Raw genomic sequence first — 20,287 nt, 5'->3', positions numbered from 1 at the left:
AGTTAAATCCAACTGCCCCGAGCAATGAAAGTCACAAGAAAGTCGTCTGTGCCACCACTGCACCGCGCAGACACTCTCCGTGTCCAGTTATTTTCACCAGACATCTTCCTCATGTCTGCCTTCTGCCTTGACGGTCAATCTCATCCCCGCTAAATGCAATTTGGGCATTTTATTGAATCACCATTTCTGAATCACGCTGTGATTTTTTTTTTTTTATTCCTCCCCCCCTCATACATTTTCATTCTTACATCACGGCCATTTCAATCAAGTTTGTGGATTAAGTGTGTTGAAAGTGAAACTGGGTCGCCGCAAAAGTATTGCTGCGGCAACATCATATCAAAAGATTAAATCTGTGGATAAATGCATTTTAATATGAACAGCAAACATTCAGGAAGGGCTAGGGGGATATTCAAAACACAAGAGTGCAGAGTGATTTACTACAAATACTGCCAAGAAAACGACATCATTTGTTTTTTTATTTTCCTGATACTTAGCTGGAGGCTTCCAAATGCATCACTGACCAGCGGAGAGAAAATTACTTCACTGTGGATGGAAATCAATGACAGCGGAGGGCATTTTAAAATTAAATTTCTAATAATGACCCTGACTGCCGCTGTCTAATTGGAGTCAAAGTCAGAGTGAATGGTAATAAGGACACCAACCTGTCTATTCACAGTTGCTTGGCAGTGTGTGATCTCAGCTAGCAAACACACATTTTTTATTTTTGTCTGTGCTGAAACTCAAACACTGAGTGTGCCTTCACATGAATGAGACAAAACATAATCAAAACACACATCCGGCAAGTGGGGAACAGGTGTGTCGGGGGAAAGCCATTATGTGGGTTTTGATACAAAAGCGTGAACTGGATGAACAAGAGACCAAAATAATGATAATAATAAAAAAGGGGAAAATAAGGAAAATTAAAGTTCACCAAGAAAGAAGCCTTTTTTTTTTGCGTGAAAAGATGAAGAAAAATAATCTATTATTACGCAAACCTGTGTGAAAACATATTCATCCTGCACCACCAGCGAGTTGGTGTCTACGTGTCCGGGGAAGAGGTACAGTCTATTGCCTTCGGTGCATCGTTGGGCTCTGCACTTCACGTACCTGGCGCCTGGAGAGAGGCAAAAGGAAATCAATCAGAAGTAAATTACATCCATTTACCCCATTCAAACTGTATTTTGCATGCAGGTGCTAAACAATATGCACACACTCAGCATACTTCACGGTTCTGAAAAAAGGCTTTAGGCTTGGGTAACTGTAGAAAACATAATATATAAAAATAGCCTAATACTACACTAGGCAGTTGGTCATTTTGCAATTCCAAAATTCAAGACTAATTTGATACTTGCATTGTGTCACAGTGCAAAAAGGAGTTCATTCAGATGTAGATTTCCCCACAACAGAACGAATATGACTATCTCCCCGTTAATTGGTTTGATAAAACGTAACATTCTATTTAGAAGCGGGGCGAGTTGAGGTTTTTCTATTAGACACAGGGGATAGATTAAAGGGAAGAAACATCCATCAACCCACTAAAACTCTGTTTTTGTCAGGAGACATTTATTCTGCTTTACTAGACTTCAGGGACCAATCTGAACAACAGAAGGGGTCTCATCTTCCCTGTGACCTCGCTCTAAATGAGAGGCAAAAGGGTCCTGCGGGTCTTGCTACTGTAGCAGACTGGAGTGCAGCACTCACGGCCTGTTGCGATGCGCGTCTCGATGTGGACCACATCTGATTCTCTGTCCAGCCCCATTACCGCCCTTGAACGAGCATGAGGAGAGGGAGACAGAGAGGAGGAGAAGAAGAAGAAGTGAGGATGGTGGAAGAGGAGAGAAAATTAAATAAAGGAGGGGGGAGGCCAGGTTGAGTATCACGGCAGTAGAGGGGCATCCCTATTCTGTGAAACCCATAGAAAAAGATGTTTTTATCTCCAGTAAACCAGTCATTGTCAAATCTGTGGCACTAGCGGAATTTAATCTTGATTCAGCATCAACATAGGAAACAACAACAAACATGAACTGTTCTAAAAAAACTACCGTAGCAAATGTGTATTGTTATGAAATTGTAGGTGGCTGCGATGCCATTTTGAAAAACAACTATCTCACATAATGTGCACGAAGGAATGATTTTCAAGAGCACAAATAATGCATTGTCTCGCCTGCTGCTATACCCACCGCACTGCTCTTATTTATCTAACGTCTTGCTGTTCGTGCACGTGGAGAGGATGTCCTCCAACCGGTGTCCTTTCTTTCACGGCTAAAAACCACTCCTGGGTTTGACACGTACCATGACAAACAGGGATAAACGGGCTCATCAATATTCGCCGCATTGTGCTCGAGCGGTCGAGATTACTAAATGACAGCGACAACAAAAACAGCATGTCATGTTTGTGCTATGGAAAAAGAAGCACAATATTCCTTCGGGCCTACGTGACATGGATATAATCAGTTTTGTGTTCCACTGCCACAGGGGGAGATCTGTTTTTGACAAGAGGTCGCTGGATTCTTCTGGCAGCGTATGGGTCATGAACACTATCATTATGCAAATAACAATCAATCATTGTTCGGAAACAGGATTCACACAATCATACCAGTAGAATCTGCCTGGCATCACGTTGTCGTGAACAAGTTGCCACTTCCTCCCAAAGTCCATGGAACTGTACAGCTGCAAGACAAAATGACACTGATCCTCATCACACGCGACTTAGGTGGAAGATATTGTTAATGAGCAGCAGAGCTATCATCAGACACCATATATTCTCCTCATCGCACATTCACTCAGAAGCTACCTTGCCGTCGTGACTGTAAGCCAGCATCCAGTTCTCCTGTGCCGGGTGGAAGAGCAGGCTGAGGATGTTGAAGTTAATGGGATGCTTCTCAAAGCTTGCCCCTTCGTCTGAACTGATGAGAACAGCGCTCTCTACCTCTGGGTCGCTAAGCATCATTATCTAAAGTACAGAGGGGCCAGACAAGGGACGTGGCATTAGAAGAGGGAGAGAGGGACGGAGATACCGTCATTTGGCAGCAATTTTTTTTAACTAACTGGAATTAGATGTCAGGACTGAGCTTATGAGAGACCAGAGGTAAAAGCAACAGGAGAATGCTGACCTTCTGTTTGTTGGTAGGGCAGACGTACAGGTAACTTAAAACTGTCCTCGAGCCCACTCTGTCATTGAGTTTGGTGTAGATGCTTCCATAATCAGAGGATCTGGAAAGAAAAACACGTTGTGCGTTTGATGAGAAATACATTACTGCCTGACCGATTTTTGAAGCAGCATAACAGTGGTTTAGCATGTTAAAGCCCATCAACTGCAAATCAGTTATCTCTCGCAATACTGCACCTCCAAAGCATAAGATACATTTTTTTTTAGGTTTAAGCCTCTCTGGCAGCCTTTTGCTTTCAAGAAAGAAAATCAACTTGCAGGGAGAAACTAGCTCCATGCTAATGTGTTATTTTTGTTTCACTTGTGAAGCACTTCTACAATCCTGGAAGAAATGTGCCATATTGAAAAAGAGTGGGCTGTCATTACTCCACTAGTATTCTGGGTGCTCAAATGGGACTTAATGGGGGAAAATAACACGGAACAAACGCACCCAATAATGGAAGAGTCTGCTGTTTATTCAACCAATATATTTCAGCGCAAGGTGGCGGTTGAAGAAAAAAACAGAGCTTTCAAGTAGTCAGTTAATGTTGCAGAGATCATATTTTACAGAAAAGTGTTGCGCATGGATTAAAGTGTTGAAGGAACCCTCCATGTGGTGTTTCTGACCACAAGTGAGAAATGTTTTGACGAGTTTGTACCAATTTTATTAGTCTCTTGTTCCCTGCTAGCAGTGTTGCTAACCGATTTCAATGGAAACTAGCTAATGTCCGCTACAAAAGTGGCTGGATTTAGCATGATTAGGCATAGCCAAGCACATTTTTTTGTACTAAACCCAAAGTAATTTTCTTGCGTAAATCCTAACTATGTCATTTTTTGGTGTTTTGTTCCTTAAACACGTGTTTCAAACAGTTTAAATCTGCGACTGCTTGGTCCGGAGGAAAATATCAGTTCCCCCCAGAACCATAATTGAGAGTGCATGTTAGTTGTATGGTAACGTAATTTGTGTACCAATCTACTAATGGCTACTTCCAGCAGGATAATATACCAATTTACAAAACTCAAATAATCTCAAACTGGTTTCCAGAAGGGGACAATGTCCTCAAATCCCTGTCCTCCAAAGTAACCAGATCTCAATCCCGTTCAGCACCTTTGGGATGTGGTGGAATTGGAGATTTGCATCAAACCTGCAGCAATTTTGCTAAATCCAATCCACAAAGACACCAAGCTGTACCTTATTAAGTGGACATAGAGTGGAAAATGTATATTGTAAATGCAAATTGCAGTGGAAAGGACAAAAACATCCAACATTCCCATAGTCCTTGAATACAACAGCATTGTGAGCGATGAACACATTGTTATCTTACAATAGATAAGCCATTATGTTCCTTCTATGCTGGTAGATGTTTGTACATTGAAGACAATGTGGAAGCAATTTATAGAGCAGTGATGAAATCCATTCATGCCACTTTTATTCATCTTAAATTAGTGGCTTTTTGTTCGGACTACGATATTTTGTTTCATCCTCTCGCATTCGGATTTCTTTTCAGCAAGGGAAGCGCAAGTGAGGAATGCCTGTTACTTTAATACAACAAATTAGCACACAAAGACAAATACATGGTTTAAATTAAAAAGAGGACAATAAATGAGAATACATGACGAATTGATTGCTCATTAATTAAATGGCCCGTGTTTAAATTAAATAAGACATTAAAGTCTGCGGCAACATGTAAAGGTACTTGTTCCTTACAGAACAGCATGTTCCTTACAAGCCTGCGACAAGGGTATATGTGTCATCGCAATCTTCATATTTCTTAACGCCACCAACAGCCAATCCGCACCCTCAGTTCTACCTGAGTGCCTCCAAATGTAATTTCACTGCATAATTGGATAGATACCCAGGGTCTGCTATCATTGTCTGTGCATTAATCTGAATCCTCCCATTTGGTGTTGACATTGTTTACAAAGACTTACCTCTCAACACGTTTGCATTTGGGCTTAAGGACTCCTCTCCGTTGGCATATCTGTGGTAGATTGAGGCTGTGGAAGAACGCCTCTTAAATAATGTTATTACCCCATGTTGCAAGTATCTTTAGCAGAAAGGGGGAGCCATCTAAAAGCACAAAGGGGCCTGATGGGTGCTTATATAGTAAGTCACCCATTGATCTGCACTTTGCATTCTGCCACCAACAGTGGCCAGGAGCTGTGGTCGTAAATCATTTATTGCGTTATCGCAGAAATCATTTACTCCCGTTTCTTCTCATAACATTCAAATCTCCGTTTTTCTAATACCCATGCTAAGAGCCTTCATGCACCCCCCTGAGGTACACTAATTTACTCGTGGCGCTATTGTTAAGCAGACACCTTGATGATGGAAGACCTCCTGTACACAATATGGAATTTCAAAATGTGTCAAGTCGGGTGTAAATCTCAGCGGCGCCTCTGGTGAAACAGATATTAATTTGAAACTCTATGCTTGGTGGACTGATGTTCTCTTTTTCATGTGTATTTCAGTATGAAATGAGTTCTCTGCGGGCTATACGGGAGAGGTGAGAAAAAAAGCCATCTGAGAGGGCTGGATTGGCCTCTGTGGTATAATCCTTAATGAATTCCATTCTTATTTATGATCAGACGGGGCACCGTAACTCACCTCTCTATACATACTGAATGGAATTACTGTGGCTATACAGTACGAATTGCATGTCAATTGCTTATGAAACAAAAGGTTATGGACGACAATCAATCAAAACAACTCCATCAGGAAGTTTCTAGGTCAGAGGAAAAGAGACATAAATAAAGAATCCTTCAAATAAGTCACACGAAAAAGTAGCCTTTCAAAAAGTTTCTTTGCTGATGAACAGAAAATATGATCGGGTCTTATCTAAAAGGTTTATTTATGGAAGCATATGAGGATGCTTCATTCTGAAGTACTTGAGACTGCTTTATTAAAACAAACTTCATATTGGCTTCCAGTGTTGCTTGATTGTTCATATCCTAGCAAGTGAGAACACAATAAATCATACATTCACTGCACTGCAATCTCTTTGAATATATTATCCTTGTTGTTTTGAGGGCAGTGCTTTTGGTATTTTTTTTTTTATAAAAACCCTTGCAATTATGTCATAACCTTTCTGATTAGATGGAAAAGGGGAAAAATAGAAATGATTAAGAAAAACAAACTTACCTCCAGAGTGAGCTCTCGGTAACAGCCCCCAGGTTGAAGTCATACAGCTTAGTCAAGATCAGGATCACCTACAACATAACAGCAGCAGACATGCTTAATAACATGCCAAGGTCTCCACTCAAAAGCCATTTCATAAATTCCTCATTAGCTGTCTGCACCTAATGGTGTGGAATGAATACAACATGTCTGTTCCCTTTATTGATACATATCGGTGTCATGCGGTATGTTATCCCAATGACAGGCGATGCTCATGTTGTCGGCAGGTGTCATTCTGCTGGTGGCCCGACTGTCAATAATTGTGTCTGTATATCATGTGGAATGATACATAACAGCAAAATCTGAACAGAATTGTTCACTGAACAATGGAAACAAACAGACGCTGGATGTGCACGGCAAGACCGTCTCGCCTTCCTTCCCTTTTTTCTTCAGTCCTGCTGTTACTTTCAACGTAGTGAATTAGATGCAAAAGCGCCAACAAATGTTGACCTCAAATGTTGTCGGAAGATGTTTTGTCGCTTATTTTTTTTCTTCTACTTGTTGGAAGACATCCAGTTCCAGTTTTGGGCTAAATGCTTTTGCATGTCCTCCGAGGATGGCTGGACAATGTGTTTCTGGGGGGAAACAAAAATGTGGCCCATAAAAGGCCTGCCAAAGCACAGAGGGCAGAGTGAAATGGTGTGCAAACGAATTATTGTCACTCCAATGGCATTATAAATGACTTCCCACGGGGATGCTCATAACTCAGGATAGAAAGGGAGGGGGAAGGGGAGGGGGGGCTGCAGAGTTTCGGGCAGGGCAATGAGGGCGGGAGAAGGAATGGGAGATAATAACAATCAAGGAGCAGGAACATGGCATAATATGAGGAATTTTTAAAAAGCCTGAAAGATATGTCAAAAGCTCAATTACAGTGAGTTTAAACACATTAACCTTATGGGACCCACAGAACAAGTCATTAAACCGAGAAAAAGCCACACAAGACTCGGAGGAACAAAGACATGCCTCTAAGCCCGCTTTGAAAATGTTAAAAACCCAATTGACCCACAATTTAGTCATCAATAGCCACTGTGCATGGCCGCCACTATCTGCGTTACAGGTTAATTAACCAATCACACAGCGAGATAAGCATTTGCATAACTAAATGCGCCATGTCTGCAAGGTCCAACGCTGGAGTCTGAATCAATTTGGAGTACAGACTTAGTTAAGTGGCTCTGATGTTAGGCCTAATTGCCTGCTTTGAAAAATAGATAGAAGAGGAAAACTCTGCCAAACTGTTGATCGTTTGTCTCTTCAGTTCTCTTACGCTAACAACAATGAGTCCGTGTCATGGGACATTATAATACTACGAGGTAAATTGAATTTGGAATTGATTTCATCAGTGTCAAACTAGAGGTGGTTCACTCCCAAACAAAAGGATTCAAATATCCAGCGCTGCAAATTAACTCAGCGAACGACGGAGAAATGGTCGCAGTTTTGTGGGTTTTCGATCACTGGCGCCGTCTCGCACGTGGATCCAATTTAATCGAATTGTCACGAATTTAAGGATGTAAAAACAATGTCCAAAAATAGCCCCAAAAGGCAACACGTGATAACTAAAAGCCTCTCAGCACTCGAGCTGTCATTAGTAGCCCCGTCTTAAATGTTGTCAACGTGTGCGGTCGGCTCATTAACAAAAGCTGACCCGCCAAAATTGGGTCAGTGGAGATCTACCTCAGGGACCGACAGACTAGCGAGGCAGATGACTGTTTGGATGATTTGTCCCTAAGTGGATACATCTAAAGTACATCACTGGAGACGACGCGTTCCCACGTCTTATTGATAGCTGTGCATCAGTGGAGAAAGTCAATGGGGAGCAATTACTATAAATGCTAAGGGATCAGATGTGTGACTAAAGGGAATACTTCACCCTCAAAATGACCATATATCAGTCACTCCACGCGATGTTGCCTTCAGTTCACGGAGAAAACTGTTGTTTTTCTCACATGTATCCGGGGGGAACAAAGAATCAAACAACAGAGAAACTTTATCAAAACTAAAGTATGAAGCACATGAATGGATAAGTGAGTTGTGGATTAATATATATGAGTTTGTGAACTCGTGTTTGATATAGTTTTGCTGTCGTTTAAATTCTGCTCCTATTAACCTAAATAAAGCAAGCCTTTTTTTCGTTTGCCACGATGAGTATCGTTGATGGTTATTTTGCGTGTGAAGTATTCCTTTAAACTACGAGACCCAAACAAATTAAGCAACGCTAAATGCAAATACTAAGAGTTTATGGTGCAGCCCTGCATTTATGTAAATACTGTGAGCAAACAAATACAAAATGGCTCTCAGAATTTTTTTGAGCCCTCTAGGTAAATACAATTTTCCATGCGTATCATCGCTCACTTGCATACATGAAATTAAGTAAGGACCCTGGAAGGCCAAAAGCAGCGCATTTATTCATGTTTATGTTTTATTGATGTGAGCAAAGAGAGCTTTGCCCCGGGAAAGTCAACCAATCATTTTTCAGATTGGCTCCCCCCCTCCGAGGAGTTGGAGTTTAGTCATCCTTTTATCCCAACGTTCTATTATTGTCACTTTCTTTCCTTTCTCTGCTTCCTTCCTTCCTTCCTTTCTTTCCCTTCTCGCGTTCTCTCTGTCTTTGTTTCTTTTTCTATCTTCCTTTTAAAATCAGACTCTCCAGGAACTTTTCTTTTGCTGTGTATTTTTTTTTGTGTGTGTCCATCATATTTCACAAAGGCAGAAAAAACCTTAAAGGCACAGTCAGGTGCTGTTTGGCCATGCAAAGGTATTAACTCTTTCTCTCTCAAAATGTTTAAAGTGCTTCAGTGGGACGTGAGAGGCATCTCAACGCCACGCTGATGGGCAGAGGATTTTCTACACAGCTCGCCATTTAGGTATGAATCATTCCTGTGTACTGTACTGCAATATGACTATTAATAAAATGAAATAGGCTGTTGCAGCACATCAGTGTATTTTTATAGTGCTTTCTAACATGCTCAGAATGGAACTTGTTGCCCTCAGTAAAGCATCATTAAGACAGCACCCGTCAAAAACCATTTCTATTTAATTGGGTTGTCAAGGGAAAACAAGGACCCTTACTCAAAAAAAAAAATCACACCTCCACATTTGTTGTTGCTTTCCATCTCAGGAGTCAAAGACAACAGGAAGTATGAGCATTCTTGCAAGAAATACAGCCACTTTCATGTAGATCTAGCACTGTTTTTGAACCTAGCCGGAGGGGCCAAAAGAAAGATCTAAATTAATTTCCAAGGGACCCCCAGAGTTGATAACAGTGAGTGATGTAAGGCTCTTTCTCATAACACAGCTAATGACTCAGGCTCAGCGAGGCATTGACACATATCTCCATTTTATTTACCTTTACTCCCCAGTGAAAGGTTCACTGGCAAAATGATACACATTTACATTCTCATGAATACACATAGGCGTTTGTGTATTGTACTGTAGGGTGAACGCCTCCATACACAGAGCGACCTCACAGGAGTCACCCTTGTTTATTTACTTCCTCTAGTCAAACCGCAACATCAAAAAATCCTGACAACTTGCTGAAATGTGTCAACAGTAATTAAATCATGTCTTAAATATAAGCTTTTATAAGCTGGCTTTTACCCAAATATGTCATCGTTCTCTGTCAGATGTCTGGGGGTCAGTTTTTTGTGACCTCATCAGATTTGTTAAAAAAAAAGTAAAGGTGCGTTTTGAATCAGTCAAAAGATTAAGTTAAAATCTAATCCGACAAGCCTCGATAGCACACGCTCTTTTTATTATTATTCTGTGTGTAGACATGTGTGTAAGGTTTTGCACAATTTCTTTGTTTTTCAATTTTCCAACAAGAGAGACCGACCATGAAGGTGATAATACGCATAATAATTTTATGATTTAAAATAATTATGATGATAATAACTTTATTTAACCGGAGAAGTGCTTCACTGAGACTAAAAATATTTTTTACACGAGTGAATTGGCAACAACAGCAGCAGCACACAGAACACACATTAGTCGCTAAAGAGCCGAATGGCTTCTCCCCTCAGGACTTGGTGCAGACCAAAAACAGAGATAAAAGAGAGTGAATATTTGATTGGATACATTTGTTGACATGAAAACTATTTCTACTATTTTGTTGTTTATGTGCGCTTTTATGTTTAAAAAATATTACTATCTAACATTTCCATGTTACATTTTCATGTACCAAACATGTCTACCAAATATCTTTATATCCATATATCAGACTTACAGTATATATGGTGAAATAGAAAAAGTCAATGAAAAATAGATCAGATCAAAAAATCAATGTAAAAACGATTTGGTAACAGCAGGCTACATGACACAATAAAATTATTAAAACATAATAATAAAAACACAGATGACCATAATCGTCAAAAATTTCTACAAACTAAAAAACTATAGAAATAACATGTATGTATATATATATATATATATATATATATATATATTTTAGAGCTAATTCTGTAGTAGTGCAGGTTGGGATAATGTCCGGCTTTTACATAATTTTCCGTACCTGTGTGTAGATTACCCCCAAATTGACTCCCTGCCATTACTGCTTTGAATAACAAGCAGAGAGAGAGAAAAAAAGAAGTGGTTTGGAAGAGAAAGCGGGGTGAAAAACGTAGCGGGAAGACTCAAGTCTAACAAATAATGCAGATCCATGGGGACCCCCCTAATGCATCCTGGCCATTATCAGACACCAAAGCTGGCATATCAATGTGAGAAAAGCAAGCTGGGATTCCATTCTTCACCTCGCCACACTGCATTTCACCGGCCTGTTAATGCGGATGCAATCCTGAGGACACAAATACAAAACCCATTTCATTTGCTATTGAACTCTTTTCATTCCCAAATTCATTAAGAAAAGTACGGAATCTGAGGGGGAAAAAAGTCACGTGAGTAATTTGACAAACACTGTGCTTTCTTTAAGTCATCTAGCTAATTAACTTTCCCGAGCTCTCTTACGCACACTGAACATGTTATCGCGTATAACTTCCATTTGTTTTGATGAGGGGAAAAGATCACAAACCTAACAAAGTAAGTATTGTTTCCTGTCTCTCATTAAGCCGTAAACACGCTTAAAATCTTATATGAATAATCAAATAAGATTTAATAATAAATCTAAAGTTTAGGAAGTAATCTGTGAATCACAATTAGCTCAAAACTTAAGTGTCACAATGCATCCAACACCAAAGACATAAATTGTGTACTCCTTTTTCCTCTCTCATAATATTAAAGATTAATATATTCATGCATCCATTAGAAATCATCTGATGCAAACACCTGCAGAGAAAAGAAATACAGTATTGGTTGCAAATTTGCATACATGTCTTCAAGGCTCGACAGAGACGGGAGCAAATGAAGACACGCAGCAAGTGGGTGGATATGAGCACAACATCTCAAATGTGACTCTGAGAGGACGTCTGCAAAAGCGAAGCACTTAGCAGAAAAGACAAGCGTCCTTAAAGAGAGATGGGGCGGTCGAAATAGCGGCCTTAGTCTGTCCTCATCTTATCTGTGGACCAAATTGATTGTTTGTACTTTTGTGGGTCAAAACATACTCTGGGGATGCTGTTTTCATCAAGTGGATCCCAGCGAAATGTCCCTGGTGCATTAGTGCACTGTCTATGTTTGCTTATCCTCCTGACTCCGGAGCTTTGGTCATACAGCCACTAATGCAGGCTTCAGCAATCAATTCAGCCCATTATGGAGGGAAACTAATGAAATGGGCTGAATAGAAAAGGATTTTTACTTCCAACACAGCTCTGTTGGGAGGAGGCTGCGAACAACAATACACAATAAACCACGCTGTTTGACATAAGTTGGAGAAAAGATGGTGATTGGTCTGCTTCATTTCTTTCAGGAAAACTAGGGATAAAAAGCTGATGAAATAGGTCTATGGACTATAGAGGAATATACGTGGCACTCTGTTTTTATTTGTGTGATTTGATGCAGCATAATGCACCTTGGTTTGCCCGGAAGGTGAAAAACAAGGAGCGGCGCATTCAAGGGCAGATTTGATTCTTTTAGAAGTAATTTCAATGTTTGACACATTTGAGAAAGTTTTAGTCACATCCCATGCAATTTAAAATTAATTTGATGCATTGTAAGTGGCGTGGAGAGCCCAAAAAAATACCACATTAGCATTTTGACTCTTGCAGGTCTTTTTGTTGTTGTTTGTTCATATTTATTGTTCAGCAGGTGAAGGTAAAGTCGCATGACTATTTCCTTCTTTGTGTGTGTTATCGCGTTATTCATGAAGCCATAGGAGATTGGAATATGACCAGGGTGCAAATATGATAATCATTGGGAAATGAACAGATTTATGATCAATTTGAACACTAGTTAGCAATGTAACACCCATTCAGACATTTCCTCCAGTCTCTTCTATTCCTTCACAGATTTGGCTCCGAATGGCTCGGCTTCTGCCAGCGGGGGTCTGAGCTGGAGCCAAAGGCAGTAGTGGGTCCAAATCGAGATTTTGGAAGAGAGAGGCTCTACACCTAAAAAGAACCCCTTTACTGCAAAACAATTGCTGTGAGACTGAGATCATGAGCTAAATGTGTCCCACAAATCCCTGCTTTGTCTCCCACCCCCAACATTGGTTTTGCATTTTTCATAATGTGTAGCGGTGAGTGCCTGCTCTTTAAGGTCAAGTCAACTTTCAGATTTGAGTTTCCACTTATCCTGAAAGTTAAGTTTGTATGCCGCCTATTTGTTTTTCCAGTCACATTTAGCAGGGAAACATAAATGCTGCCAGGTGGAGTGGGGACGTCTTTGCCATGCAACAAAGTGTGATATTCTTGGACTGAATTGAAGTCACCCTAAGTTAAGTTAAAGGGCATCAGAAATGATAAACTGGGTGTTTTTCCAGCAAACTGGGGCATTGTGTATCATTTGGGTGGTCTCCCCTGATAAAATGTTGAAGACCCAGTCCAGTGAATTGGCCCCTTCTCCTCCCCAGGTATTATGATTGTTCATTACACATGGCTGAAACTTTGGTAACAAAGTCAAAGCTTTGTGATGGTCTGTTCACAGAAGTGATGACCTTTTCATGTGTTATCTAATGTTATCTGAAAGCAGGGTTCACATCCTTACTCCCACATGTGGTGAAATTAAGCAACAGAATCACTTTAGTTAGGAAACACAATATTTCCATTAATGTTTAAGAAGTAAAAATGATATACATCAAGCGTCTAGTGACTCTAATGAACCAAAACCACCATTTAGTGTTTCTAGTGCAAGAATATAACAATTAAAAATCTTGCTTTGATTGGTATTGTAGGAAAACTAACTGAAGACTTTATCAGGAAACATTTTGCACCTTATCATATTCAAAATGTATTTGCTGTAGCAAATTAATCGCATATAATCATAATGTGTTGGAGACTGGGTTGATAATGTGGGTCAAGTCAATATTTGCTGTTTTGGTTAGCTGGTTTTTACACAGATCCTCCTTAACCTGAATTGCGTGTAATGTGACATTTTGAGCTTTTTGTTTGTTTGTTTTTGGGTTGTGGATTTGGTCACAAAAACAAAGTTATTACATTTAAAGCTTGAATTCTTTTTTACATAATTATTTCTAACACGATAATTGCAGCTGGCTGATCTGTATTTGTCACACCCAGTATTCTTTTGTTCTGTTATTTACACACAGCTGCAGTATGCCAGGTACACTTTCCAAAATTACTCCAGAATATCTCCCCATCAGAAAGAGACATTGGGTGAGGAAAGTTATCCAAAGGACAACCAACTACAACATCAATCGATGTGGCTATTTGGGCATTGAAGGAAAGAGAAAGAGTACAGGGAAGTGTGTGCCAAGTAGAAAAGCACAGAATACATTCAGTTATTATTTCAAATACAATTCTTAGTTGTTTAAATAATTTACAGTCTCATGACATTCTTGTCAATGACAATTCACATCCGCTCCAATACAATCAGCTCAAGTAAATGATGTGTAGTTTTTGACAAGTCTCTCCTCTGCTGATGAATACTTTGTCATTATCCCTGAATTACTGCCATAATTCTGTCCACATTGTTTTGCCCATTCATATAGTTTCCGATCTTGACACTAACTCAATTTTTGGAGATTTTGTTTTTGTTCGCAGCAAAAAGAGCCACTCATTTCAGGGGATTCGTTCCAGGACACCCATTGAGTGAGTATGCCGTTTTTTTCTAAATGTGTCATTTTGTGTTTGGAAGTTTTCCATCATCTCCATTGATTGCTCTCTCTCTCTGTGTGTGTGTGTGTGTGTGTGTGTGTGTGTGTGTGTGTGTGTGTGTGTGTGTGTGTGTGTGTGTGCAGTGCTTAGGTTGGGTCTTTTCTATCCCACTGGATAGGAAAAATATATTTCCTCCTGCAACTAATGCGTTCCTGTCACTGTGAACTGCCAAGTCAAACCATTATTTAAGCCGACTGCCACGGGAGCAATCCCCGTCATCTTTTAACATGATAGTAAATGCTACGTTGTCAAAATGCTACTTCAAGGCCCTGCAAGCCTTGAGGCATATTGTTACCAACTTAGTTCACCTGATATTGGGAATAAGGAAACTAGAGAACAGAACAAAATCAGTCCGTGACCTTTAGGCATAAAAATGTACTTTCATAAAGTGCTACGGTTTGCGTTAACTCGATCTCTGTGATGATTAATAAAGAGGTCATCACCCGATTTGAATATGAATTTTCTGATTTTCCCAATCAGAAAATGAATAAATTTGTTTTTATAACCTAATCACAGCTATAGTATGTGTCTACCACACAGCGACAGTTATTAAACTAATTAATCACATGCAAACCTGTCAAATAGGATTCTGCACCCGATTTGTCACTTTGATTAAAATGAGAGAGAGAGATACTGACAGAGAGAGAGAGAGAGAGAGAGAGAGAGAGAGAGAGAGAGAGAGAGATACTGAGAGTGAGAGAGAGGCAGATAGGAATCAAGCAACGACAGCGTGCCTTAACATACTGGTGGCAAGCCACTATATTTGCTGTTTAAAATGCACTTTGTGAGCCAAAACTACAGTCTAAGTGCTGAGGAAGTGCCGAAAGCCTATGGTGATGTGATGCATTACTGTCCCTGAGCACAAATGATTCATGAAAAAAAGGGCACATTCATGTCATTTGAGGAGTAAAAACTGGGATTTCACTGAATTATTTCTACAAAGAGGGTGAAAATTGTATCCTGTGTGCCACAAAATGAAACTGAAAAAGAAAACCAATCGGAAATGTTGTATTTGTCTGGGAAAATGTTTAAAAATTGCCCAGTCAGGCACCTGAGGAATTGCTTTTCCTGTTGTCACCATCAGTCTATCTCTTATCAAGGATTGCTACCGTTTCTATCAGCATCTTACAATCACCTCAGTGAACAGTGCCCCCCTAAAGGCCTGAGACGGGCTGGATTAATGAACAGACTTATGGTGCTGACATCCTGCGGGGCAAGCAAGTAGAGGACATAAATGGCTAGTAGAAAAGAATCACCTTTGTTTTTATTCTTTTCTTTGGCTACCACTTTCAAATCCATAATTAGTAAAAAAAAAAAAAAAAGCAAATCAAAAATCTTACAAATGCTACGGTGATGCAGAATATTATATCACATAAGGAAAAGAATTTGTACTGAAAGGTCGTCACACGTCAACTCCCCTCAGCTTGCAACAGACGGGCCAGAGGAAAATTAAAAATGCATGAATTAAATGTTTCACAACTTCACATCTCGGCCCTCTTTGACTGAACATCATGTGACTTTGGCTAATTTAAAAGGGACGTTTACCCCAAACGATAATTGCAAAAACAGAAAAAATGCAGTTTGTGCATCAAAAATATGGGGGAATTATCCGTGGTACAAAACCACATTTAAACTTTTCCCCTCTGTGTTGCATCCAACACCTCAGAGGCAGCCTTTTAATGTACTTTTCATCATCCCGTAACACCCACAAACTCTGGTCAAATGCCTCTGTGAATTGGGAACCCATTCCATTTGATTTTATGGATCAAGAAGTTTTTATGCAACCAGCTCTGGCATGTTAAATGGAATGGCTGTCTATCTAATGAACCAGTTTTAAACACAAGTGTCCCCCAGGGCCGTGCCATTTCCTCTTTTTTATTGTCTATTTATACCGTGGAGATTATGTGCAACAATAACTGCTTCGTTCTGATTAAGCATGCGAACGGCGGCGACCCAGGAGGCCTGTCTGATTCCCAGTCAGTCGCAGCAGAAAAAAGATAAAGAGATGTTACGGGGCTGACAGATTGTTTTGACTCTTGCCACCTCTGACAAAACATTAGAAGAAAGAAAAAAAATGGAGATCGACTCCCAAGCCAAGGAGAACAGCTGGCCTCGTTAATGTCCAGCTCCTTCCAGAGCGGGTTACTAAGAGCAGACTAATGAAGGCCACGGTAGGCAGACCTTATTTACACCCAACGTGTAGAACCATTTCTGCAGCAGGAGCTCAGGGGGGGCGTGATGTCAATAAAGACGCTCGTTAACTGCCTTCATCTTCAACACAGTGTCCCAGTTTGGTCAGCTGTCTGTGAGGAGCTTGCAAAAATGGTCAATCGGGAGCCTAAAAATCACTTGGCTGCCAATAACTCACTGATCATCAGCTGGCTTGCACACCAAGACTTTTGCCTTCAGGGGTAGCAGGGGGGGACTCTGCATCCCTTGAGTGTAGGATGTGCTGCAAAGGCTGCTTCAAAAGATAACCAACAGAGTATCACAGCTTGAACACTCATGTGAGGCGAAAAAGACTGAGACTTTGATTTTTACTATAAAATACATCCCTTGCCGAGCGTATTTATCAGTATTTTTAATTGGTTTAATTTCTATGTTAGCTCATAGTTATGGTCCACATCGTTATAAATCGTGAATGTTTATACCTCCATCCCCATTGACATTCTGGGGCACAAGAAGTGAGAAACATGCAGTCGATCAATACTACATGTAGTTAAGAAGCACAAATTTGAAGGGGAATTCATGCCGTATATGTTTTATTCCCATGGTCGAGTCCAATCAATGCTATCTCTCTTAAAGCCAGAAACCAGAACGCTATGACTCGAGGCTTTTGATGTCTCAGACAATCACAGAATAAATCCAAAAAAAAGAGTTGGGAGGAGATTTGTGGACAGATTTGAGGTTTTACACGATGAGGTTTTTGATCAAATCTGAACTGTGAAGATCCCCCTCCCCCACCTCCCCCCTGGCACTTTCACCATAACCTTCTACATCTTTCTCGTTTTACTCCCTGTGAGATTTAACATCTTGGCTGGATCACAGGCAAGTCACAGGCACGTCTTGAAGTGAATATTTGATAGACCACAGGAATTAAGTAATTTTCCTTCAAATGTCCCTTTTAGATTGGATTTATTATCAGTCATTTACATCTAATATAGCCTGAGCTCTAACATCCAGTCATAAAATGCCATCAATTTAAACTCAGCAGTTCCACTCACACTTTTGGGACCACACACAGGGGTTCAGACTGTATAAATCTCAGATGTTGACTGGCTGCTGTGACAAGCCCATCAGTGATGATCCAGTGAACGGTGTCCTGCAGTACAAAAGGCCATCGTTGGTGAAGACGTCTCCTACCAACAACATATTTCACGATACAGTCTACAAATCAGATGCATTTGTGGGGGTTTTCCATAGAGATCATGCACAGCAATGCATCAACGTGGCCATAGTCTGTAATGCCTTTAATGTTCCAAACAGAAAATCTAGACAAAAATAGGAGGTTGAATTAAACAAGCCATTCAGTTAAAGATATGTGCTTCTTTTGGGATAATGTGTGGATATTAACAATGTTTCTGGGGAACAAAAATCCTCTAATGTGGTTCCCGATAAATGTTACTGTCACACACCCTTTTGCCCAGCAAACTGGGGTGATCTGAATTACCTGCAGTAAAAAAAAATAAAAGGCAGAGTGGGTCCTTTTCTTTTGAACAAGGCTGTTTATCGTTGTTAGATCTTTGCATCTGATAAACGCTGGAGCTTGCAAACATGATGCACGCTGTATATGTAAAGGAAGAGATACAATCTCCGGGGCTTTGTCTTTGTGATGGTAAAATGCTGTGCACGTGTGTGTGTGTGTGTGTGTGTGTGTGTGTGAGGATGGGGGATGATGATCTGGGTTGTTGCTGCAATGTCTTGCCATCCGTTTAAGTCCACACGTCCCCATCAACCTGTTTTGAAGTGCGAAGCTTGGCGGCATTTCAACGACACACACACATTGCAATGCTGTATTCATCCAGGCAATTAGACAACTAACAACAAAGTGTGAGTCAAATGTCAACGACGAAAGCAGGGTTCATTTGCCAAAAGGTCACACTGTGTCTCATCAGCGTCACATTAAGAGCCAGATTGGACTCAGTCCCTATTAGTTGTAGCTACTGCGCCTTCCTGGGAGACAATACTTGATTATTTTCATAAATAATGAACATGCTGTGATTGCTGGCGACAGCTTCAAACAGCACCGTGTCACATCGATGCACCTGAAGGGGTTCGAGGTTCAGGAGACAACACTTTGTTGGAATAAACGATTCCACTCCGTTTGGGAAAAAGGGAGATGGAACCCTGCAGGTGCACAGTCGTATCCACGCAAACAGGCGCGCAGTCTGCCTACATGTAGGCAACAACAACAACAACAACGTGATCATACATGTAAGGAGAGAAAATGCAAATGTGTTTGGACTGAAATAATTAGTTTGGAGGTGGGAATTCGCCTCGCGCGCGTTAAAAAAAACTGTGCGTAAAAATGTGCCATATGCCCGTAAATGTATTTAAAACGTTTGGGAAAATGTACATTTCACATAAAAAAAATAAATAATTTGCCATCAGAGTGTACACCTAAATCTCTTTATGATATCATGTGTTTTTGTAGAACTGAAACTCACGCTGCTGTTGTGTCCGGACCAGTGCACCATCGCCTGGTTGTGCGCCGAGTCTCCCGATAGAGCAAAAGTCGAAGTGTCCAGGTGCGGCTCACTCTGCTTCTGGTTCGACCCTCTGGCTTCCTCCCCAGCACGCCGGTACTCTGATCTGGAGTTGGAAACCCCTTGGACGGTCTCCACGAACCTCTCTCTCGACTGAGCTTCCCCACTCACACCCCTATCCACATGTTCGCCGTGTGTTGGACGTACGCTCCTTTTTGCCCTCTTTCTTGTGGAAAATGTGTTTTCTAACACCTTATTCGCCGCAGCTCGCCCTCCGTTGTCCTCGGAAACGCCACCACACTTTTTACCAGGTATTTCGAGATGGTTGGCACAGTTTGGTGCCATTTCGCTGCCGATCGGCGCCTCGTCTCCAAGTCCACTCTGTGTTTCATCCCCCAATTGCTTGCCGTTTTTGCCGGCCGTTTCCGATTCAAAAGCGCGTAAAACTTCTGCGCTATCGGCCACGTTGACGCGTGCCTCCAGCGTTGTTATCTCCAGTCGATTAAATCTGTCGCTTGCTCGGAGAGAACTTATTTCCGCTTGAGCAACAAACTTGGGGTGAAAGGGGTACAGCAATACGAAAGCCACGAGGGAAAAACTCCAAAATGACCACAGTCCCATTGTGTTTCTTCCAAAGTGACGGTCTACCAGCGGACGGGGGGAAACGGGCGTAGCAACTTTTAAAAGAAACATTCAGGGGATCATCTTTACGAGCAACAAGCCATCCAGCACACCCGCTCACGTCCAGGAATTTGACAAAGTGAGGGACCAGTTGGGGAGGCGCTGCGCATCAGGCGAACGCGCCGACGGAGAGTGACTGCAGGAGCGAATGGAGCTCATTGTTCACGAGGACGCTTTTTTGGGGAGGGGGAGGAAAGGCTTTTAAAATGCTGGAATCATTTTTGACATTATTCCACTAATTTATTTTTCCTCACATTCCGTTTTTTTAAATTTCACTAACGTCTTGGAGGCTATTTATGTCAATAAAAGTTATCCAAAACAGCAGTTGATGGACTCGGAGCAGGTTGACAGCAAAAGT

The 20,287-nt window shown here is 41.0% G+C and overlaps 1 protein-coding gene across 1 annotated transcript in view; it reads right to left on the bottom strand.

The window, feature by feature from the left end:
- Window positions 1-20,061, bottom strand: part of LOC311020946 (VPS10 domain-containing receptor SorCS3-like) — a 38,700-nt gene extending 18,639 nt beyond the window's left edge. Inside the window, exons 1-7 of the mRNA XM_084021228.1 lie at window positions 19,210-20,061; window positions 6,291-6,358; window positions 3,114-3,213; window positions 2,795-2,953; window positions 2,597-2,670; window positions 1,702-1,766; window positions 996-1,114 (exon numbers count right to left, since the gene is read on the bottom strand). Of these exons, the coding sequence (XP_083877354.1) occupies window positions 996-1,114; window positions 1,702-1,766; window positions 2,597-2,670; window positions 2,795-2,953; window positions 3,114-3,213; window positions 6,291-6,358; window positions 19,210-19,941 (1,317 nt within the window). The 5' untranslated portion in view covers window positions 19,942-20,061. The remainder of the gene's footprint in view (window positions 1-995; window positions 1,115-1,701; window positions 1,767-2,596; window positions 2,671-2,794; window positions 2,954-3,113; window positions 3,214-6,290; window positions 6,359-19,209) is intronic.
- Between the last annotated feature and the right edge of the window lie 226 nt (window positions 20,062-20,287).

Source organism: Eutrigla gurnardus (assembly GCF_963514095.1).
Source record: "Eutrigla gurnardus genome assembly, chromosome: 11".
NCBI classification, from domain to species: Eukaryota; Metazoa; Chordata; class Actinopteri; order Perciformes; family Triglidae; genus Eutrigla; species Eutrigla gurnardus.
This window is presented reverse-complemented; position numbering and strand designations above follow the sequence as displayed.